At 43.5% G+C, this 25,020-nt stretch overlaps 1 protein-coding gene across 7 annotated transcripts in view; it reads left to right on the forward strand.

The window, feature by feature from the left end:
• erc2 (ELKS/RAB6-interacting/CAST family member 2) overlaps nt 1-25,020 on the forward strand; it is a 52,404-nt gene that overhangs the window by 13,980 nt on the left and 13,404 nt on the right. For 3 of the 7 annotated variants that reach the window (XM_042088263.1, XM_042088266.1, XM_042088264.1), the window contains exons 3-13: nt 5,531-5,554; nt 8,685-9,119; nt 9,553-9,627; nt 12,095-12,250; nt 13,941-14,108; nt 14,962-15,129; nt 16,133-16,270; nt 17,091-17,231; nt 17,443-17,583; nt 18,510-18,545; nt 20,075-20,274. In XM_042088263.1, the coding sequence (XP_041944197.1) occupies nt 5,531-5,554; nt 8,685-9,119; nt 9,553-9,627; nt 12,095-12,250; nt 13,941-14,108; nt 14,962-15,129; nt 16,133-16,270; nt 17,091-17,231; nt 17,443-17,583; nt 18,510-18,545; nt 20,075-20,274 (1,682 nt within the window). The remainder of the gene's footprint in view (nt 1-5,530; nt 5,555-8,684; nt 9,120-9,552; nt 9,628-12,094; nt 12,251-13,940; nt 14,109-14,961; nt 15,130-16,132; nt 16,271-17,090; nt 17,232-17,442; nt 17,584-18,509; nt 18,546-20,074; nt 20,275-25,020) is intronic. The other 4 variants (XM_042088265.1, XM_042088269.1, XM_042088267.1 and 1 more) reach the window with 4 other exon arrangements.

Below are 25,020 nucleotides of genomic sequence, written 5' to 3' on the forward strand. Positions count from 1 at the left end.
AGTTCACATACATTTTTGAATCCTCTCTGGCTTCTCTACGCGGAGCTAGTGTCTGAGTCATCTCTGCTCGTTCTCAGCTCCTCCTCCCACTCTCACAGCTCTGAGTGCGCCTGATGATGATGACACACCACACCACGCAGGCCCATAGAGTCTCACAGATGCAAACACACACACACACAAACACACACCACACCACACAGGCCCATAGAGTCTCACAGATGCAATCACACACACACACACACACACACACACACATATACACACCACACCACACAGGCCCATAGAGTCTCACAGATGCAAACACACACATATACACACCACACCACACAGGCCCATAGAGTCTCACAGATGCAAACACAAACACATACACATATACACACCACACCACACCACACAGGCCCATAGAGTCTCCCGGATGCAAACACACACACACACACACGTATGCACACCACACCACACAGGTGCATAGAGTGTCACAGATGCAAACACACGCACACACACACACACACACACACACACACACACACTCACTACTTCAAAGAACCCCGTAGAGTCTCACAGATGCAAACACACACACACACACACACACACACACACCACACCATACCACACAGGCCCATAGAGTCACACTCAGGATTAGGCTTTCTCACAGATGCAAACACAAACACACACACATGCATACGCACACACGTATACACACACCACACAGGCAACGACGGACTGGGCCCTGGAATTTCTTACGAATAGGTCCACTACCATATGCACGCACACACACACACACACACACACACACTTTTGCTGTCTTTTATACTGTACACAGAAAGGCTACAGCTCCTCGTAAAGAAAGTTTGTACTGTATGTGCAATGTTTATTTACTTTAAGTCATTTAGGACCCGTATTGAGGTCCAAGCTCTTACAGTTTACAGCTTTGCCAATGCTTTATGAATATGTGCAACTTTGTTGAATGGAAGAAAATAAACGGTAATGCCTAGCATGTCTCAAATTGGAAGAGCGGTACGCTAAGGTTTGAGTCACGCCAAACACAGAATGGTAAGCTATGATATATTATTTTAGGGGTGAAGTTTGTCGATAAATGATATAGCCTACTGTACCTTTATTTTGGGGGAAATGACAACTGATAGTGTACACATACAGTACTGAAAGCTTTGATTAAGCCTGATTGATGCATATTTATGTGGAGAGACAGTAGGCTGTGCTTGGCCGATGAAGCACTGAGCCAGGCAGCTGACGGCCGTCGGATGGATAGCTGTTCTGGACTTTTCCAGAACGTCCAGATTGCCAGTCCGCCCCTGCACACAGGCCCATAGAGTCACACTCAGGATTGGGCTTTCTCACAGATGCAAACACACACACACAGGCACACGCACACACACACACACACATACCCCACACCACACAAGCCCATAGAGTCGCACTTAGGATTGGGTTTTCTTACAGATGCACACACACACAGGCACACACACACACACACGCACACACACATATCCACACTCACATGCCCAGAATAGTGATTAAGTTTTGAGTAGGAGAGCTGAGTTGGCACCTTGTGTGCTCTATGGGAGAGAGAGAGAGAGAGAGAGAGAGAGAGAGAGAGAGAGGCAGAGAGGAAAAGAGATAGAGTCCCGGAGGCAGAAGGATGAAGAAAGTGGAGGAAATCTTTGTTGAAGTCATGGAGAGAAAAAAGCTGCTTTGCAAATTTGACGTGGAGACAGTCACCTGCGCTCTTTGATTGATGCAGGCAGGCAGTGAGGCAGGCATGTCCTCTATTAGCACCAGGGAAGCAGGCACCAGCATTCAGACTAACAGAGCGAGGAAATGCTGTACATGCACTGGGAACATGCGCTGCTTTCATTTACTATTTCTGTCATTTGATTCTGATTGATCATGACCGAGACCTTTGAAAGCTTAGTAAAAATACAAACACTAAAGCCTACACAATGCTTATCAAGATGAATATGTTAACTTGGGAGGGAGGTTTACACAACATACATACTGCACAACTACGTACCGGCTGGCTACCGTTACGTGAGTGAATGAACATGAATTAGATGCACATTACATTAACTACATGCCATCACATTCAAGGTTAGTTGCTGAGTGGTCAGTGCAGTGATGTAGCCAAGATGTTATCAAGTTATAATAAATTAGCGTGTGCGATTGACAACGTTGTGATAAGTAGGCTATAACACTAACTTTGCAAAGTTAACTTGAATGCATCAATTTTGAACAAAGTTGTGTAGGCTACACCGCGCCAATTGTAGTCTGCATGAACAGTTCCTGCACAAGACACTGTTTTGGTTTGCGTAGTTGTGTTTCAGTGGCTAAAAGTGGTACTAAAGTTTCACGCAGCTTCACGCCGTGTAATGCGCGACTGAAGTGGTTATTTGAATGTAATGCCCACTGTAGTGTTGCTGTCCATGTAACATACACAGACAGACACACAAAACACACACAACACACACACACACACACACACACACAAAACACAAAACACACACACAAAACACACACACACACACACACACACACACACACACACACACACACACACACACAAAACACACACACACACACACACACACACACACACACACACACACACAAAACACACACACACACACACACACACACACACACACACACACACACAAAACACACACACACACACACACACACACACACACACACACACACAAAACACACACACACACACACACACAAAACACACAACACACACACACACACAAAACACACAACACACACACACACACACAAAACACACAACACACACACACACACACACACACACACACACACATTTCATCTCTCTGGCTCCTGGAGGCCACAGCTGCCTGCTTCCTCTTCCTTCATCTCCTCCTCCTCACCTCTCCCTCTGCCCAGGCTCTGGACAGGCACTCAGATCAGATGGGATTCTGGGCTGGCTCGCCAACTAACAGAGCAACAGTGCTGATCCCCTCCGCATCTAAAACAGACAGATTTGTCAGCGGAGCCTCACAATTCTGTATTTGCATGCAGAACAGCCAGATTCCTCACCTTGTGTTTTAGACAGGAACTGAATGTTGTTGTTGTTGTTGTTGTTGTTGGTTGGCGGCACAACAGTGGCCAGGCTTGTCGTGACCACTTTGATGGGCCTCCCATCCTCTGCAGTGGACAGGATGGGCAGGGCGGAACTTTCCGGAGGCCTCCGGTATTACCCAGAGTCTGGCTTTCAGGTGCAATAGAGGAGAGGACAGGAGGCCAAAAGAGAGAGAGACCCTTCTCCGGAGATGGACGCTGCCAAAGCTGGCAACGAGCATCCGCTGAGTCACAAGTGACAGAAACCCCCTGGTGGTCCTGGTGTGTGTGTGTGTTGTGTGTTGTGTATGAGTGTATGAGACCCACATTTAGGTCATCAGAGGCCAGGTGGAGAGAGACAGAGAGATGAAGGAGTGGTGTGTGTGTGTGTGTGTGTGTGTTTGTGTGTGTTGGGGGGGGGGGGTATTATCCGTGGCTTGTGTGCCTAAGAAACCACAAGTTTAATTATGCAGATGGAACTATTGGAGTGCTTCCTTCAATCCTTTTCCAGCAAGAGACACTATCGATCAACAGATAGAGATAGAGAGAGAGGAGAGGAGAGAAAGAAGAGAGAGAGAGAGAGAGAGAGAGAGAGAGAGAGAGAGAGAGAGAGAGAGAGGTGGGGAGAGATGGAGGAAGTGAGGAAAAAAAGAACCTGGCCAAGAAAAGAAGAAATGAGCAGTGCCCTCAATGAACTTCCCCCCTAAGGGAAATCTAATCTTGTGAGTGTGAGTGAGTGTGAGTGTGTGTGTGTGTGTGTGTGTGAGTGTGTGTGTGTGTGTGTGTGTGTGTGTGTGTGTGTGTGTGTGTGTGTGTGTGTGTGTGTGTGTGTGTGTGTGTGTGTGGGGGTGCGTAATCATATATAGCTGTACAGTATGTGTTTATATCTTAATGTGTTGTTTGAAATTATTAAGTGTGTGTATGTGTGTGTGTGTGTGTGTGTGTGTGTGTGTGTGTGTGTGTGTGTGTGTGTGACTGTGGTAAAGATAAAGCAGTAGCCTTCAGCCCTGCTGGATGCTATTAGTCCTAATGAGGACAGACCATCTTGAGTGATTCATACTGAGTAATTGGCTTCATGTGTCTTGGACCCTAACTAGTTAGTGAATACACTCCCTTTATTCTGGTCCTCCTCTCTCACTATGGCAGCTGCATTCATGCTTAGCTGTTCATGATTTAATATATGAGAAGGATCAATAACCATGAAATATAACATAATAAGTTATATGAAATCATTTCAGTCCCAATCAGTATAACTCACTAATTTCAATGCATACGCACAGTACATTTGTGCTTGTGAGTGAAGATGGTGAATTGTGTGTGTGTGTGTGTGTATGTGTGTGTGTGTGTGTGTGTGTGTGTGAGAGAGAGAGAGAGAGAGAGAGAGAGAGAGAGAGAGAGAGAGAGAGAGAGAGAGAGAGAGAGAGAGAGAGAGAGAGAGAGAGAGAGAGAGAGACTGTGAGTGAATACATCTTATGCACGAACAAGCATGTGTGCGGGCACGTGTATTTGTGTACTTGCGTGAGTATTTTCCCTGAGTGCTCTGCATATGTCATAGTGGGCACTCGGAGTGGGATGGCCTGAAAAGGGCATACTTATGTAAGCAGCATGATGCCCAGAGACCTGGAAGGAAGACACACTGGCACGTTCCAGTAGACACAGTAGCAGTGCATAGCCTGGGATGCGGACCTGGGCCCTCTGCTGGTGAAAACAGCTCACTGCACCACACAGAGATCAGCGGCTACACTTTAGAGATAATATGAGTCAAAGAAGAAACAGCATCAGAAATAAACCCGAAACCTTTAAACATTAAAAAGGCCACTTTGAACTTAAGTGCAAGCTGCAGAGGTGCTAATTCAACAATTCAGTTCAGTTGCAGGCTTTTGGTTTGAGGAATATGCGTTTACTCATTGAACCAACAAGCAACACATATTTATTGCTCAGTCTTACAGCTTTGGTGGTACTGGATTCCACATAACTAAAATCTTAAAATGGCTTCACAAGCTCTTGGAGTAATTAAGAAAGCAGTTAGCTGATTGGTTTGCTTAAAATTCCTATTTTCTGTCTAAGCTATATGAACTACCTCAGCAGTGACAGGAGGCAAATATAGTGTTCATTCCAAAAAGGGGTTTCCATCTACAAGGTACTTAAGATGCTGATGCTGTTTGTTTGTTTGTTTTGTCTGGTTTGTTTTCACTGTAGATGAGTATGTAGGAAATTGTAACGCTCTCTGCTCTGTCCACAGCCTCACACTGCTCTCTGCTCTCTACTGTCCCACCTGCTTCTGCCCAGTGGTGTTTCCTTTCTGTTCTGACATTGTGTTCTCCATCCCTCTCTCTTTCTCTCTCTCTCTCTTACTCTATCTCTCTTCCTCTCTCTCTCTCTCTCTCTCTGTCTTTATGACCTGTTGTTTCTGCAATCACGGTCTGGTCCGCAGCTGTTGGATGCCAGGAGGACTAAGGTTTGTGGCTATGTTTGCAACCGCAGCTGAGGGTGCAGAACATAGAGTGCCACCCAGCGGTGTGTGTAGTGTGTTTTTTGGTCCTGATCTATCTGGTTTCTCCCCTGCCACGCTCCCTTTTATCCCAGTACTGGACCACTTTCCTCTGTGTTAAATATCTCCCAAATCCCCTCTACTGTAGGTCTGTAGAGCACTTTGTATCTCCAACTACTTTATACCCTCGGTATAGTTTTACAACACTAGACTGACTGATTTAGGTATAGAGTCTAGAGTTGTATTTAAGTGCTAGAGTTGTATTTAATACTTACCTGTCACCATTTTCCCTTTTTGTTTGTCAGTGTATTCTCTTTATATTGTGGCCATTTTGTAATACTCTCCACTGGCCCTGATGTCAGTGCATAATTTCTTAGAGGTTAATCACCAAGCTTATTCCTGCACTGCGTTTCAAGTACATTTTTTGTAACATCATAGAAATGTGGTAGTGCTAAAGAGGGCGTCATGTGGCAGTTTAAACAGGAGGTCCCACCGCAGTGCCCTCTGCTGGGAAGGAGAGATAGTGCGGCCACAGGCAGGACTGAGGAGTTGATGATGCGCTCCACTTCCTGCAGAGCCTGAGGCTCGAGTCCATAACCAGGCTCTCAGCTGCTTCAGCCTCTCGTCCGCTCATACCCATCCCTTCCACACAGTCACCTCATCCTCTCATCCCTCTCTGCATCTCTCCATCTCTCCATCCTTCTCTCTATCTCTCTTTCTCCTTTGTGGTCAAAACCACTCACTGATTCACTGGACCAGCTTAACTGATCAACGATTAACACGATGTCTGGATCGTTTCTCCTGTCATATAGTTTGACTGTGTTTCACTACTGTCCAGGCAGCACCTGAACCCGAGGATGCTGAAGTGGAGAAAAAAACAGCTTCTGTCCTGTTCTTTCCCCTGTTTCCTGTGTTTGTGATTGTGATGTTGTAGCATGTTGATCATACGTCAAAACAGTTGAGTTTGACATATGAAATTGTTTCTAAATACACTTTATTCAGAGGGAGAATGGACCCATTCACCAACCGTTCTTACGAAGAAATTTGTTCTTAAAACCCAGTCACGCATTTTTTACGAAGATTCTGATATTCAAAAATGTTTTCTTGTTCTTAGGTAAGAACAGAATCTACGAACACTCAAAAGCACTCTTACGCACATTTGAAAATTGGCTTGTTTGTTCAAAATAAATGGTTATTGCATTTTCATCATTTCTGCAGGTGTAAGACAATATAATTTAAATGACAAGTATATATTTTTAATAAAAATATAATTATTTTTTAATAAAATAAATTCCACTATTTTACAAAGCATTCAGTTATTTTGAAATAAATGAACACAACAAATAACACCTTTCACTTTTTATACTACTAAATATAACAACTCATTTACTGTTCAATTCCTGCAGCAGTGCTTTTACTTCAAAGCATGTGTCATGTACGGTAATCAAATTGTCTTGCTCATGTAGTGTATAATATACGGTAGAATTAAAAGCTGGTGCCTCAGCTTCAATTTATGTGCACACGGCCCTGCAGTATTATGCCCTTTTATGGGGATTGAGAGGGCGTTTACCTATGCTAATTAAGAAAAAGCACGCCATTTCAATTTAAGAAGAAATTGGATTCATCATGATAAGAACAAAAATGTGAATGATTCTGAGGTTTAAGAACACCTTTGTGAATCTGCTTAAGAGTTTTCGTGGGAAAATGTCTTAGGAAGATATTGGTGAATGAGGCCAAATGTTTATTGATCAGTTTAGGTAAATTCCGCATTAATTGAAATGGTAACACTTTACTTGACGGTTCATAACACATTCATAGCAGCTGTCATAAACGGCACATAAAGCATTCATGACTGTTTCATGAGACATGACTCAATATTCATACCAAACCTTTCATGAATGTGGAAGACAGAACGATGAGAACTTGTCAAAATAAAAGTCCAAAGTCACAAAGTAGCATTGCCATTTTTGTTTTGTTCCAAACCTCTTACCTGATCACGTCACATCTGAGTCAATGGGCTACTCCAGTGCCAAAAAGACAGAACATGGTCAAGCAAATAATTTTTGCTTCATAAAAATGTAATTGTTTTATGATGTAACCTTTGCAGATGATTTCTCATCTTTTGCTAATGGGAATGTCCAACCGTTCCAGGTTACATAAACACGGGTCAATTTAGGCTAGTTAGTACCTCCAAGTGTTAAACTCAGTGATTACGATTATGAACTTGTATAGTAAAGTGACATTCAGTGTAGACATCATAAGATATTCATGAAATATTTAGGCTGAAGAGATTAAATTAATGGTATCCAGGTTACACAAACACAATGTTGGACTTTTATTTTGACAAGTTGTTGTCATTCTGTCTTCCACATTCATGAAAGGTTTGGTATGAATGTTGAGTCATGTCTCATGAAACAGTCATGAATGCTTTATGTGTAGTTTATGACAGCTGCTATGAATGTGTTATGAACTCACCCGTCAAGTAAAGTGTTACCATTGAAATCATGTTTATTAATAATATGCATGTGACTATATAGCATTATAATACAAGCAGCTGGAAGACTACTGTTTCTCTAGTGGCTTCCACAGAAAACAAGTATACAATTGGTAGTTGATACCAATTTAGTCACAGTTGAATATTTTCTTATCATCTTTGTCTGGTTCAAACACAAGAGCTAGACCTTGTGTGTGGTTTGCTTAAAAAATGATGTACCACTATGATACTGACACATTTGGTCATTGTGTGGACTATCAGACAATCTAGTGCATATTTCTTTGGAATAGTTGCAGTGCAGTAGCCATTGCACTGCACTGATTCAACTCATTCAGTGAGAGTGTTTAGTGTTTGTAGGGTGCAGCATGTGTGTGGATTTTAGACTTTGATTCCTCTCCCTGGCATGCCTAGGAACCAAAGGATGTAAATACCACATACTAGCTGAGTGTACATGTTAACTATCTAAATGATGTTCTTCTCTCTGCTAACTCTGTTTGTGTATCTATCGGCCTCTGTCTTCCTCCTTTCGTCATTCCGTCCCTCTTTTTTCTCCTCTTTTTTCTCCTCTTTTTTCTCCTTTCTTCCCTCTTCTCTTCCATTCAGCACCTGCAGCTGACCATACAGGCCTTGCAGGACGAGTTGCGTACTCAGAGGGACCTCAACCAGCTGCTGCAGCAGGAGAACAGCGGGCGCATGGGCGGCAACGACCACTTCACCACCATCGAGCTGACCGAGGAGAACTTCCGGCGGCTGCAGGCCGAGCATGACCGGCAGGCCAAAGAGCTCTTCCTGCTGCGCAAGACGCTGGAGGAGATGGAGCTGCGCATCGAGACGCAGAAGCAGACGCTGGGCGCGCGCGACGAGTCCATCAAGAAGCTGCTGGAGATGCTGCAGAGCAAGGGCCTGGCGCCGGGCGGCCGCGCCTCCGAGGAGGAAGAGCAGGAACGGGCGCGGCGCATCGCCGAGGCCGAGGCCCAGCTCAGCCACCTGGAGGTCATCCTGGACCAGAAGGAGAAGGAGAACATCCACTTGAGAGAGGTCAGTCCCGAGAGAGAGAAAAGCAGAAAGAGACGACCTCCCCCTGACTACCATTTCTGTAAAGGGGTTGTGGAGTTACCGTATCAATGCGGCAAAGATTTTGGATAGAGGACCAGTAGCGCAGCCCTAAGAAGACACAAAGGAAGAGACAACCTGTACGCGCACACACACACACACACACACTCATACTGTATACACACACACACTGTAATAAACTGGCAATATGTACAGAGCCGTTTGGGAGATATTAGATTGACACAATGATTAAAGTTGAAATTATACCTGAAATTATTAAATAACCCCTAATTAATTGCTTTTGAAAATGGGAGACCATTCCAAGAGTCTGATCTGTGGGATAGAGAGGTCGGGGGATGATAATAGTCAGGGTAATGGAGATACACAGACAAATGTGAAGTTACGTCTGAACTTGCAGGAGCTTCATCGGAGGAACCAGCTCCACCAGGACCCCAGCAAAACGAAAGCCCTGCAGACCATCATCGAGATGAAGGTGAGACCGCAATCTCAACTGCAAAGCTGGTACAATGACTGGAGAATGACATGAGATATGGTACTGCCGCAATCAGAAAAACAGCAACTTTGGCTTTCATCCATTATAGTGAATTATCACTGAATTAGACTTTCATTCTTACTTAAACGGGTTAGAATCTAATCTTAGATAATGCTCAAATAATATGAAGGTAAAATGTGATATAACGCAGAGAAAACCCTGTGGCCAGAGAAGTTCAGCAGAAGCCCTTTTCCCCTCATCAGCCAGCAGCAGTGTGGCTTCTCTGAGCTTCTGGAGGCAGCACAGCCCTTACATCGCTGTCTAAAAATAAGATATGACCTCATCCCTCTCTCTCCTCTCTCTCATCCTCCTTTCTTCTTCTCTGTCTCTCTATCTGTCTTTCGTTTATAGATGTGCACGCGCACGCCACACACACACACACACACACACACACACACACACACACACACACACACACACACACACACACACACACACACTCACACATGCATCCACACAAGTGCACACACACCCACACCCACACACATACACACACACATACTCACAAACACACCTCCTAGTCTCATGTGATTGGTGCTTCCGTGCAATACCCAGAGTCCCTGGCTGTAAGCACATGACCCAGGGGAGCCTCAACAGCCTTGTTAATTCAGCGTCTGCTGTTGATCATTTGTCTCCATGTTTCCTCTGAAGAAAGAAAAACAGATCAGAGAGAAAAAAGAAAGAGAGAGAGAGAGGGAGAGGGAGAACTTCAGCTTCCCTACTGGTCTGTGCTCACTCTGACAGCAGCTAACTTTCCTCTCTTCCTCTCCCCCGTCCATCGATCCATCTCCATGGCGATGATCAGGTGTGCTCACCACTCATTTACGCTTGGTGAGCGGGGAGCTAGCACAGCCCTGGGAATTCTCTAGGTGCAGGTTGTTTGTCTCTCTGTGTGTGTGTGTGTGTGTGTGTGTGGATGTGTGTGTGTGTGTGTGTGTGTGTGTGTGTGTGTGTGTGTGCGCGTGCGAGAAAGAGGGCGATGGTAGGGAAAGTGAAGAGACGAGCAGGAAGAGAGAGTTTTAGAGGCATCTAGAAAAGAAGCGGGATGTGACATGTGCAGTTTCCCACCATCACTCAGGTATAGCGAGATGCTCCTGTCACTCTTCCTCTTTCCACATCATACGTGTATACGTGTTCGATGCTAAAAGCTAACTGCTAAGACTTGTGCTACTAACTGCTAAGACTTGCACTACTATTGCTTTTGAGATTCGGGATATGTTAGCACATTAGAATGCTACAGCTGGTCATGTAGAATCAGTAATCTGTATGGTCAATTTATGAAAGTACAATACTTCAGTTTTCAGAAGTGTGGACTGCATTGCAATAACCATGCAATCTTAGTAGGCACAATTATGTCATAGTTTTAAAGCTTTATGAAATTAAAATTGTTATTGACATGGCAATGCAAATACTTTTTGCAGTGTATTTTAAATGGGTCAAGAAACACATAAAAGAGCATGTATGGGACTGCAGTGGCTCTTCTCTGCAGTTTTCTCCCTCTCTCTCCATCTCTCTCTCTCCCTCCAGCTCCCACTTAGTGCTCCCACTAGTTCTGTTCATCTTCTGTAGTGGTCTGGCTTTTTCCCCGTCAGAGCCCTTGATAGCCGCCCGAGCCCCGGTCAGGGCTGGTCCCTGAAGTTCATGAGCAGATAGATGGCGAGTGAGTGCGATAGATGGAGAGTTGAAGGAAGGGGTGGTTCTCTCTCTCTCTCTCTCGCTCCCTCTCTCTCTCTCTCTCTCTCTCTCTCTGGGCTCTGCATCTCTGGGAGATGGAGCATGGCTAATCTCAAAGACGGGCTATTATTTATTTAAAAAGCTGTGAAGTCAACGCTGCTCTCACAGTTGCAGTCCAGAGAGCAGAGGGAAGCTTTGCGCTCACTTTGTTTGTGGGGTTTTTGTTTCTCCCCGGTTCCCGGTTCCCGGTTCCCGCTTCCCACTTTGCTTCCCGCTTCCCTCTTCCTCTACTTTGCTGCGGTTGATCTCTAGTGCCAGGGCTGGATGTGTGCGCAATTCTTCCAAATGGTGATTAGCCAAATAATCCTTTCGGAGCGGAGAAAAGAGAGGATTTATTTTGTTTTTCGCCATAAAATGCTGCAGTTTCTCTCTCTCTCTCTCTCTCTCTCTCTCTCTCTCTCTCTTTTGTTTAGCCCTCTCATCTGCAAGATGAAACTCCTCTTGACTACTTCAAATGCTTTCTCTCATCTCTTTTCTCTACCTCTCTCTCACACACTGTCTGTCTGTACTTCTCTCTCTCTCTCTCTCTCTCTCTCTCTCTCTCTCTCTCTCTCGCAGGTGTCTTATGTAAGATGATTTGAATTCTGCTCGCCCACCATTGCAGGAGTATTTTCTTGTGTGCCGTGTGTTTAGAAATGGTTGCTCTGCTCTGCTCTCCTTTGGCTTCGAGCAGGACACCAAAATCGCGTCCCTGGAGCGCAACATTCGCGACCTGGAGGACGAGATTCAGATGCTGAAGGCCAACGGCTTGCTGAACACCGAAGACCGCGAGGAGGAGATCAAACAGATGGAGGTGTACAAGAACCACTCCAAGTTCATGAAGACCAAGGTACTCCTGCCACTCATGCCACAGCACTTTAGCACTCATACTCACTGACAGCATGGTATCAGAATCACTAGGGAAAGCCCAGCAGTAATAGTATCACCTCAGATATTGTGCATGCTGAAATCTCCATTGCGGAGCCATGAAACTGTCAACGCTAGTATGAGATCTGCATCTATTAGCGAGGAGATGAGTTGGCAGCTGTCACGCTGGCACGCTAGAGCAACATGTGTCTGTGTTTGTCAACATAGAAGAGGGCATGCTGTACTGTAGACTGGGAAGGTTCACCTCAGGTCTTCATAAATAGCGCCAAACAAACAGCAGTGAAAGCAGAGCTTAATCTCAAGCGCTCTTGTCTTTAGTTTTGAGATATCTACTGGCAGCCTTGTGCATGGATTTTGACATGGTACAGTTTGTGAGTTTCCTGCACATACAGCCGAAAGTGTGTTTCCCACAGCATGGCTTATTTTTAGACAGCACAGCTCAAGCCTCTTCTCAGCTTTTATTTCTTGTGTATCTGTGTGTGTCAGGTTGGAGGCTTTTTAGCCTGCTGTAATCGTATCATGGCTTACAGCTATGTGCATTCCACGTTTGGAGTTGTCCCCATTTCGCTGCTAGTTCCCTCCTCAGCTGCAGCTGTAATTCAGTCGGTTTTACTTTGTGTCATGACAACATTGTTTGCACCTGTGTGATGTGTGTGTGTGTGTGTGTGTGTGTGTGTGTGTGTGTGTGTGTGTGTGTGTGTGTGTATGCTTTTTTACTTTGTATCATGACAACATTGTTTGCACCTGTGTGTGTGTGTGTGTGTGTGTGTGTGTGCTTTTTCATTTTGTGTCATGACAACATTGTTTGCACCTGTTAGAAAGAGTTGATTGATTTGGATAGGTCTTGTTAAGGAAGTGATGGATGTCTATGTGTATATGAGACAGTGAAAGTGGTGTATGTGTTTATGCGTGAACATGTTAGTGTGATTATGTGTGTGTGTGTGTGTGTGTGTGTGTGTGTGTGTGTGTGTGTGTGTGTGTGTGTGTGCGCGCACATGTGTGCGTGCTTGTTTACAGTGTATGCTTGTATGGACATCTCTGTAGCACCTAAGAGAGAGTGGGAGACAAATGTGTGTATGTACACAGTGTGTGTGTGTGTGTGTGTGTGTGTGTGTGTGTGTGTGTGTGTGTGTGTGTGTGTGTGTGTGTGTGACTGTGTCTCTGTGTGTGTGTGTGACTGTGTCTGTGTGTGTGTACAGTAAGTAGCGTTGCTGTTAACAGGCAGCATGCGAGGGGCATCGGGGAGGATTGTTGTGTTATTTTTAGCTGCTCTTTCATCCATCATAGATAAAGGTGATGTATAATAGATGATGAATGCAGGGGCCCGGTAGAGAGCTTTAGCATCAGTGGCATAGCTCAGCTCAGCTGGGCCTGTCACTCAACATGGAGGAGGCGCTCTCGCCCTCATAGTCTCTTACGCACGCACCGAGAGATGACGTATATGCTAGACATGCTCCCCTGCTTACATGACATGCAAACACACATTGCACACATTACACACCCACCACCATGCATTCAAATTACGATACAAACCATTGTTGCAAATGCTACTAGGTAGGTTTCACTAGCACACATGCTATGCAAATGAACTCCATAATGTGCTAGCATGTTGTGACTCATGTGTTTCATTCTGTGCCCCCGTCATTCTGCAGATTGACCAGCTGAAGCAGGAGCTCTCAAAGAAAGAGTCGGAGCTGCTGGCCCTACAGACCAAGCTGGAGACTCTGAACAACCAGAACTCGGACTGCAAGCAGCACATTGAAGTGCTCAAAGAGTCCCTCACTGCCAAGGAGCAGCGTGCTGCCATCCTCCAGACTGAGGTCTTTCCTCCCTTTCTTTGGCGTTTTTTTTTGTTTTATTTATTAAGGACCATGTACAATTTTAAACATAAATGTTGCCATTTGATAAATTGTACCAGAGTTAGCCACAGACTAATTTACATCTGCAGTCCCCTGGCAGGGCACAATAGCAAAAAAAAAACATACATTAAAAATGCTTAAAATATGATCTTCTTTAGAGGCTCAAGAAAACTTGGCAAACTACTGCACAGGAAATAAGTAGTGACAGTGTAAGTTGTATGCGTTCCAAAGTGATAAAGCAGTATTCATTTAGGAGATATGCTTTTTAGGAAATGAACAGCTGATTGGCCTACCTCTCAGGAACTCCTGTCTTGCAGACTTGCAGAATGAGGATATTACGGGGAATGCTGAGAACTGTGCCAACTCCTCTTGACTTTATCTGTTACTTTGAAAGTATCATTTGTTTGCTGAACTTTCTCAGCCATTTGTGGAACAGGACACTGATACTGTATATTGATTCTTACGGGCGTTCTTCTAGAGTTAGCTTATAGTTGATAAACTGTGTAAATAGGAATAACAAAGGTAATTAGGTGATATATAAGTAGGTTTAGAGGGTAAATGCTTTGATAAAGTAAATGCATGACTTTACATTTCTAGCTTGAATTCAAGAGTCCAACTTCATCTTTTCCGTCACTTTGATTTTCTACAACCAAACGTACACACTAAACCTTTATGAAATGAAGCTCTAGTTCTCCATTTTGAACTGGTAGCGTTTCCTGTGTCATTGAGCCAGGAGGTCACACACAGGAACACGTAAAAAGACAAAAGAAGTTGCCAAACTGAGTGACCACTGTAAATGTGTGCTGCCCTGCAGGTTGATGCCCTGCGACTGCGTCTGGAGGAGAAGGAGTCCTTCCTCAACAAGAAGACCAAGCAGCTGCAGGACCTGACTGAGGAGAAGGGCACTCTGGCCGGCGAGATTCGAGACATGAAGGACATGCTGGAGGTCAAGGAGAGGAAGATCAATGTCCTCCAGAAGAAGGTGAGTGAGGCTTGCTGAGGGAGAGAGAGAGGAGAGAGAGAGACAGAGAGAGAGAGAGAGAGAGAGAGAGAGAGAGAGAGAGAGAAACGTCCTCCAGAAGAAGGTGAGTGAGGCTTGCTGAAGGAGAGAGAGAGAGAGAGAGAGAGAGAGAGAGAGAGAGAGAGAGAGAGAAAAACGTCCTCCAGAAGAAGATGAGGCCTACTGGGGGAGAGACAGAGAAAGAGGAAGAGATAGAGAGATAGAGGGGGGAAAGAAAAGGGAGATGGAGAAGAGGGCTGGCTCTGCCGCACCTTTGATGGGTTTATCTGCCCCTGGGGTATATCACCTTTAAGTCCACACAGAGCTGAGAGGGGAAGTATTAGATTCATGCAACCAGTTTTGATCTGTGCAGCACTTTACGGTGAGAACCAGCGGGCAGGAAGCAGTGGGCTGCTCACTCAGAGGTGAAGGGGGACAGCGAGGCCACTGAGCTGAAATCTGGATAGTGATGCAGAAAGAGCCTGTTCTATATATAGAGGCGGAAGAGCTCCCCTTTTCCCCTCGGTCACCTCTCGGTCACCTCTCCCCTGTCTGCCCTTTGGGTCCCTACAGCCGCCATCGCAGGAAATCTTTTTCATGACATTTTATGATTTAAAATACATGGGACAATGTGAATCTTGACCTCTTTGCCTCAGTAAGTTCCGGATTCTTCTACAGCCCGAAATGTACAGACATGATGCGTCATTCTAAAAGCCCTCCAAAAAATTCAGTTACTTCAGGTGTTATTTTAGTCTTTGTTGCTATGATGCCTCCCTAGTTTCTTCACCTTTGATGTCTTTTCTTTTTGTCTTGCTTCTCTGTCATGTACACACACACACTCTCTCTTTCACACACACACACACACACACACACACACACACACACACACACACACACATTCTCTCTCTCTCGTTCTCTGTCTCTCTCTCTCTCTTACACACACACACACACACACACACACACACACACACACGACTCCTTACAGATTGAGAATCTCCAGGAGCAGCTGCGGGATAAGGACAAGCAGCTAGGGAACCTGAAAGACCGAGTGAAGTCTCTGCAGACTGACTCCAGCAACACGGACACTGCTCTGGCCACCCTGGAGGAGGCGCTCTCCGAAAAGGTCTTCTGAAAACGACGCTCAGTAGCACTATCAGACGACTCAAGGATTCGTGGATTTTTATTTGTCACATGCGTAGACAGTATTGTAAAACATGTAGTGAAATGGCATTAGGTGCTCAACCTCTTCCTGTGCAGTGCTGTCCTGAGGGACCACCAACTATATACAAAGACAAAGAAAGATTAAGAAGATTTAATTAAGAGTGAGAGAGCGGTGGAGTGTGTGTAGTGTGTGTAAGTGCAGTTTGTCAAGTTCATGTAGTGTAGTTTAAAAAAGGTTTGTTTGTGGTTAGGATCCAGATGGCCTGAGGAAGTCCTCTTCAGTCATTTTTGGGTTGGTTTGGATACAAAATGGAAAAAAATATAAAAATATTATTTTATCTTTTTTTATGACATCATTCAAAATGAGAATGATACAATTTACAAGAAAGCTAAAGTTTTATGAAGCTTTTTAGCTTCTGAGTGAGTAATTAGAGGGGAATAGGTGAGATATATTAATGTACACAGATGCTACAGAGGGGGCATATTAGGGCACACTTCAGTAACTTTTGGCCAACTACATTTCACAAAGATATTCTTGGGTATAGTTTCTCTGTATTTGTTACCAGGAATACCTTGTGTTTGAAAGTATGGTGTCAAGTGGCTTTGAAATGTATTTATGTTATATGAGGATGTATCCCATATTATGATAGACAACAGTATGAGTTGTTGACTTTATAAGATATAGATTAGTTACAACAGAACCTCTCTGCTCTAATGAAATGGGCAGATGTGAATGTCAAGTGCCATGTATACACTATTTACATCCCACTTGTCTCTCCCAGGAGCGCATAATTGAGAGGCTTAAGGATCAGAGAGAGAGGGAGGATCGTGAGCGCCTGGAGGAGGTGGAGGCCTACAAAAAAGAGAACAAGGACCTCAAGGAGAAGGTCGGCACCTTGCAATTGGAGTTAACTGATAAAGAGGTGAGATCATACTGCATGTTTCTTCTTTAGATTGTACAAATGTTGAGTCTGGTTTCAGCCATGGCAAACGGGGTGTTAGATTTTGTATATGTAATGTAATGTATATGTGCTAGGAATCTATTGCTTCTGTACCCTTACAAAAATAAACTACTATTGAAATCTTCTCTTGTAAGGGTAAGAGTAACTTGTGTGTTTAATCTGTGTTCTCCAGTCCAGTCTGATTGACCTGAAGGAGCATGCCTCCTCACTGGCCTCCTCAGGACTTAAGAAGGACTCCAAACTGAAGTCCCTGGAGATCGCCATCGAGCAGAAGAAGGAGGAGTGCAGTAAGTTGGAAACACAGTTGCAGAAGGTATGTCCTCCTTGTATTTGTATCTGAGGTTTGTGTGTGTGTGTGTGTGTGTGTGTGTGTGTGTGTGTGTGTGTGTGTGTGTGTGTGTGTGTGAGCATGTGTGTGTGTATTATACTTTATTGATTTTGTTACAGGTATGGCGAATTAATAAGACCTCTTATTGACCTTCAAAAACAAAGATTTGCAAAACCTAGAATTAGGTGTGATTACACATTAGATAGGAATAGGCTCTAACTAACATGCATGCGTGCTTGTTGTCCTGTCTCCAAATTGTTACATTTTCAGTAACATGTTAGCACTGTTGTGAGGATACTTCATGGCACCCCGAGTGATATTTCCCCTCTGGATTTCTTGGCTACGGCATTGGGTATACTTCTCATATTGGGTTACATAAGCAATTTGCAATGGCTTGTAAACTGTGTTTTCAAATGAGGATTAGAATTGCAAAATGGCTTAACACCCACTTGTGGACAAATTATGTTAATTCAGAACAAATATCAGAGGATGTATGAAAAAAAAACGAGTCTCAGCACCACAAACGTAGCTATTACTCTGACTGAAAAATTATTTCACAGTTCATCTGGTCAAGTGTATAATAAGCAAGCTGTCATAAACAGATCCACCTGAGTTTTATGCCTATCCACAGCATTTCATAGATGGAATGTTTACATAAAAAAATCCCAAACTCTTCTAAAAATACCTCACTGCAGAGTACAGCATTTCATCTTTAACCACCATGTTACCTGAATTATGCCTCTCATTGAATATCCCATTTGCCTGGATTGCAAAATATATGCTGAAATGAGCTTGCCACATTTGATAGCGGAATGCTAATAACAGTGCTAACCCTGTCTTACAAATCTTCCCTTATTCCTTCCCCTCACGCTCCCCCCTCCCAATGATCCCTCCCTCCCTCTGCGATGTAGCAAGCAGAGCAGCTGTTCAGTCAGATGAGCAACCCTGTAAGTGCCTTCATAGAATTTTGCAGCACATATTGAAAGAACGAGGACACCAACATGTTGGGATTCTTTCTGTGTCCTGTTGTTAGAGGAAGGCTCACGTTACTGTGTGTTGCACCTCCATCTAAAATGCATGTGTGCACTGTTGCTGCTGAAGGCCATGCCACGCTGCCAGACTGTTTGCACACACTCACACTCTCACACACACTCACACTATATATTAGCATTAGCACTTAGTATTTAGAATGATCATTTGCTCTATTCATTATAGTCAGGTTATGATTTGTTTCACGTGAACATGATTTATGCGGTTAGCATAATTGCTCCACATTTAGCTATCATCTTGCTTGCATGTGAAAAGTAGCATAGTGATGCGATGTAGTGATGTGTAGTGATTTCATATAAACTGTCCTCTCTCAACACATTGCTGTTCTCTGAACTATTCAAAAGCATTGTTACCTACAGAATTTGACAGTGACAGTTTATGAACTATATAAGTATAGTATAAGTATAAGTATATATATTATCAAATCTATACTTTGAAATCATAGAAAAACACAAGGAAACCCAAACACACAGTCAGTGTTGTTTGTACTCAGTAGCAGTGCATTGGCATGTTAGCTAATTGTGGATAACTTTGGTTAAAGCTGGTTTTGGGGGAGCTGGATCCTTCCTCAATTTTCATCAGACTTACTAGACAATCACACACGTACACAAAAACAAAACAAAAACTGTCACATTGAAAGCATTTCACAAGATACACTGAGTGCATGGTGTGCTTTCTGCATGCTTTAATGTTTGCTACTAATATTTTTACTATATGATTTTTACTTTTTTATGCTAAAACACATTCAATTTAGCAGAATTTCTACAGGAGCAGGATTGAGAGCGCTGTTGACTGCTGAAATATTGTGTGTTGTTTTGTGTGCCTGTAGTTATGCTGGTGCTGGGTGGAGTGAAGTGTCTGTTATGTTCTAGTACCTCTCTTGTCTCTTGGTGAATTGTCCTCTATTGTTGTGTCATCTCTACTTTTCCAGGCTGTGGTGTTGTGTAGTAGCCATGTTCTTTGTTGTTACTTTTGTGTTTCTTTTTATTGTAGCTTTACTGTGTTTTATTGATGGCAATTTGAAACAAAGCCCAGCTTGCAGGTTCACCACCTTCATTTTGTGTGACAACAGTGATTGAAGCACACATCTGTTGTATATACTATATGTAGATTAACTTACTTTTTTTTAAATGTAGATGATCTTGATTTTATACTGTATGTAGATGATCTTGTTTTTTATACTATATGTAGATGATCTTGTTTTATATAATATATGTAGATGATCTTGTTTCAATTAACTATAGAATATGCACATGCACATGTACTTCTTAATCATTGAAGAATCGATTTCTGAAGGATTAAGCTTAAACCATTGCACTCTAATGTTGCACACCTGGTCTATGTAATAAATTTGTTGTGTCTGATTGTCCACTCTTGGGAGAATGTTAAGCCTCTGTGACACCGGGGCTATGATGTTGCCTTGCAGAAGGCACACGAGGTGGATCATCAGAGTTCCCGTGGCAACCCTGACTTTATGGATCGGGTGAAGCTCCTGGAAAAGGAGGTGACGTTCTACAAGGAGGAGTCTGGGAAATCCCAGGCGGAGGTGGAGAGACTGTTGGAAATCCTCCGTGAAGTTGAGACAGAGAAGAACGACAAGGACAAGAAGATTGCTGAACTCGAAAGGTACACCTCATGCATTTGTCATGCTCAAAATCTCTGTGGAAAATCAGTTGTGCACTGGAAATTAAGATTTAATTAGATTCAATTTAATTAACACCATAGTCATCCAACCTGCTCTTACCATTACTTGCAATGCTTTTTGGCCATGATTTTAGATAGATAGATAGATAGATAGATAGATAGATAGATACTTTATTGATCCCCAGGGGAAATTCAAGATGTGTAATCTACTAGCTAGATCTTCAGGCCTAGCTCAGAGACCAAAAGACTTGAAGATTGTTCAAATGCATGTGAAAAAAAATGAAAAAGATTATGTTATATGGTGATACTAAAAGTCTACATAATTATGATTTATGATGATGATGATGATGATATTGATATTAAGACGGCTGAGGATGGTGTTGCATGATACAGATAAGGAAGATCTCCTGGATGGTAAAACTACCATTTGATTTCTTTTTCCAATCATCTGAGATGGTTTATGGAAGTTCTTTCTGCATCACACCGTGAGCTGTCTGCTTTAATAACAGATGACTGCATTGGGGGTTGTTTGCTAATGTGTAGGAGCTCCCTCTTTGTGTGTGTGTGTGTGTGGGGGGGGGTGGGGGGGGGGGGGGGGGTTGTTTGTCAGTGCTTTGTGATCCTGCTGTCATGTTGTGACCTGTCAAGCCCAATCCTTTGAAAGCCTGACCTGGCCAGTGCACATGACCCTTATATGACCCTTAGCTTGTGACTGTGCATTTTTAATTTAACAAGAAAAAAAATCAACTAGCTTTGGCTGTGTTTTTTTGCTTTGTTTTGTAAGGAGAGTCAGTGACATACAACAGGGAAACTGCAGTCAGTGTGCTTGAGTAATAGATAGCTTTTTTTTTCAAACTTCTCTCAGTATCCTATGACTATGCACCAACAAAATAAACTTGAAGATGTTATTACACAAGGTCTAGGTCCCTAGAAAAGCACACTTTAGAATAGGTAAAACTAATATGTTATTGTACATGCCCTAATTTGAAGGTCTACATTTTTGGTCACGAAAACACCAGCTTATTCTTCCGCAATTGATGTAATGTTCTTGATTTGGGTATGTCAGTGGTATTATGCCTGTAGTGTATAAGTTAGTTCCATAATTTCCAACCTCCATACCTTACTTGCACATAAATATTATGAACCTCTAGCCCAGTGGTCCCCAAACTACGGCCCGCCACCTCATTTTGGGTGGCCCCCCAAAACATGTCCATGGTATAGCATCCGGCCCGCACAGGAGTACAACATCGTCAAACTAAAACCTCCGCAATTTCCCCCATTCACTCTCTATGGCGAGTCTTAAAGGGAAACTTGGCAGGATTTCCCCCTCTGCTGGAGAAATTGTGCATTATGCTATTTCAAACTGTGGAAAAAGGTAACGATAAAGCACATGGATTTGTTTACAAGCTAGCTAAACGGTTAGCATAAGTTCGGCAGACAATGTGTATGTTATAAGGTAAGAAACACGATTTAAAACCATAGGTTTAAAACGAGTTTCTTGTTTCTCACTTCTCTTTCCGGGACGGTAGTCTCAATGTTGCAAGGTTGGTTTTCCGCCTGGGGACGCTAGGGGCAGCGGGAAAAGTCACCATTTTCACCGGAACAGGTCATTTAACCATCCAAATGATTTCTAAACGGGTTTATTACGTTGAAATAGTTGCCAAGTTCCCCTTTAACAGTACCCATGTAATACTCTTTTTGTCCACTGGTGGTTGTTTTGGCGCTGTTTTGCGTTTGCCATCGAAAACGGAATGAAATGTATACCTGAGTACCTGCAAACAATGTAAGAGGCCTATGCTGACTGCATCAGTGCTCAAAGTATTTTAAAAGTTTATCAATTAATTGTTAATAGCTAACTAACTTCTATTCAAGTCATATTTCTGGGACTTTCTGGGATAATTATTTCTATTTTTTATTCACTCGTTCAAATGTTCATACAAAGAGTTCACAAAGTTCTCATCAGGTGACTGAAAGTTAGAATGGTGGTCATTTCAGACCACTTCAGCACTTCATAAAATTCTCATAGTTTGAGAACTTTAAATTATTTGTAGGATATTCACAACTTGAGCTGTGTATGCAAAGACACAGAATTCAGAGTTCACACATTTTTAATAAAATATACTTTTGGGACTCCCTGCTAATACTTTTGGGAATGCAAACGTTTTTTTATTAGTATTATTTAATTTTACACTGATATGCCATGATGACAATATAAACACAGCTAACAATTGTATTACATTGCAATAGCCTATGATTAAATGTAATAGAATATTCAACTAAGGTAGACTGCTGTTGTTCACAGCACTAAGCTATTTATGGTTACTGATATACTCCCAGTCTCTGGCCCTCTCTTAGAGCCAGGCATAGTGAGCTGGCCCTCGGAAGAAAAAGTTTGGGGACCACTGCTCTAGCCTTTTTGAAACTCAAAAATAAAATGCAATAATCCATGATAGCCAGTGAGATGTGTCATTACTGTACTGAAACGAAAAATTGGCTTTGTGTTTCATAATGTTGTACAGTACACAACAACCCTATGACAATAACAACTTGTGGTTTACTGTCAAGTACTTAGTGTACTGGTCAAGTCTACTAATATCTTAAAATATATTATAACATATATGTTGCTACCAATATGCATGGACTGCGTGGTATGGAATTATTTAGCTTGCTAGTCAACAGCTAATCCGTCCTAGGTTTAGCACCTTTAAAAGTCCCCTCAACTGATTTTTTATAATGGTACATTATAATCCCCCCCTCCCGCTCCCGTGGGAAGGAAACCAGTGTTTCCTCAATTCCGAGTGCCCGCCGCCCTGATAGACTGCCATTGCATCTCTCTTTGTTTGCCATGCTCATGTCGTGACTGTTGGTGGCTCTTTTGATTAACGGTGTATATTTCTGTTCTTCTCTGCCACTGTACCCACTGTTTCTCTCCCCTCTTCTCTTTCTCCTCTCGTACTTCTCTTGCTATCCATATCTCTTGACCCCACTTTCTCTTTTCTTCTTTCCTCTTGGCTCCCTTCTTTCATGGCTACTCAACCATAAATATCAATCTCTCATCCCCCTTTCTTCACTCCTCCCTCTTCCGTCATCCCTTTTGTCATGCGTTCATTATCGCCATCATGTACTTCCCTCCTCACATTTCACTTCCTACTCCCCCTTCCCCTGTCCTCCCTTACATACACCCGACCTCTCTTCCTCACTCTCACTCTGTCTTCCTCTCTCACTCTCTCTCTCCTCTGCCTCTGTTTTCTTCATCTGTGATTCTTGTGTCCTGGTACCCCATACCCTTCTACAGCCCTGCAATCCATGCCCCCCACTCTCTCCATGGTCCCCATGCCCCTCAGGGTCCTCATGCCCCACAGGGACCCCATACCCCCCACTCTCTCCATGGTCCTCATGCCCCACAGGGACCCCATACCCCCCACTCCCTCCAGGGTCCTCATGCCCCTCAGGGTCCTCATGCCCCACAGGGACCCCATACCCCCCACTCTCTCCATGGTCCCCATGCCCCTCAGGGTCCTCATGCCCCTCATGGTCATGCCCATCCACCTGCCTCTGTCCCTGGTTCTACCCATGGCCCTGGCGCCACCCCTACTTCTCGCGCGTCCCCTCGTCCCGGTGGCAGAGCCCCCCCTGACCCGGCCCCCTCTGTGTCCGCTGCCCCCCAGCAGATTGGGGGCATGGTGTGGGACTTCCTGGGAAAGTGAGTGCTCTGCCCTGGCACACCTCAGCTCAGCTGTCTTGTCTCTCTGCCTTTCAGTTGTGTGTCCATCTTTGGAAAAAATGTCTGCCAATGTCTGTGTTTGCCAAACTGTCTGCGACTGCTCTTTGTCTGCTTCTGTCTCACCTAGCAGATCTTTATGTGGCTAGGATAGCCTTGAACGAACTCAAACTCATTTACTCAAAAATATTTGTATTGAAATACAAGGACCTTCACATAGAGATCTGTTTCAAATGTGTGTGTTTGTAGTCAAGGTTATGTATGTATGTATGTATGTATGTATGTATGTATGTATGTGTGAGCGCATGTCGTTTTGTTGATGTGTGTGCTTATGAATTGAGAATGTTTAAGTGAGCGCATGGGTGTGCATGTGTTTGTATGATAGAGTGGGCATGAATCCTGTTTCCTGATTAATTTATATCAAGTTGGGCATTTGAAAATGAGGAATCTATCTTGATCTGTCAGTCTTTTCTATGATATTAGTCACATCTTGTATTGTTTAAATACAGGATATGAAAGAGCTGTACAAACATGTGAGAGGTACATTCCTGATATTTTCAAGATAAAACTTTCAAGACTTTGTCATCTCTACCCTCTCATCACTGGCATGGTTCTGTACATTGAATCATTGTGAAAGCACACCAAGGTTAAGGTGAAGGCCATGCCTTTAAACAAGATCCGAGTGAATCTCAGAGAAGTTGTTAAACTGGTCTACGTGTAGTTCTTTCACAAACACCACAATGGGTTAGATGGTTTTGGTGTGTTTTCACAGAACTGATTTCATAAATGTGTGCTTATCTGCTCACATAATCACACACACACTATCTCACAACTACAAATGATGTAAACATTCACATATGTGCATGTTTACACTCACACACACACACAGACAAACAGAGACAGACATGCACACACACACATACTGTACACACACACACAGACATACACAGAGACAAACACACACAGAACCACGGGCAGACGCGCACACAAACACAGACAGTCACATA

Source organism: Alosa sapidissima, chromosome 4 (assembly GCF_018492685.1).
Source record: "Alosa sapidissima isolate fAloSap1 chromosome 4, fAloSap1.pri, whole genome shotgun sequence".
Lineage (NCBI taxonomy): Eukaryota > Metazoa > Chordata > Actinopteri > Clupeiformes > Clupeidae > Alosa > Alosa sapidissima.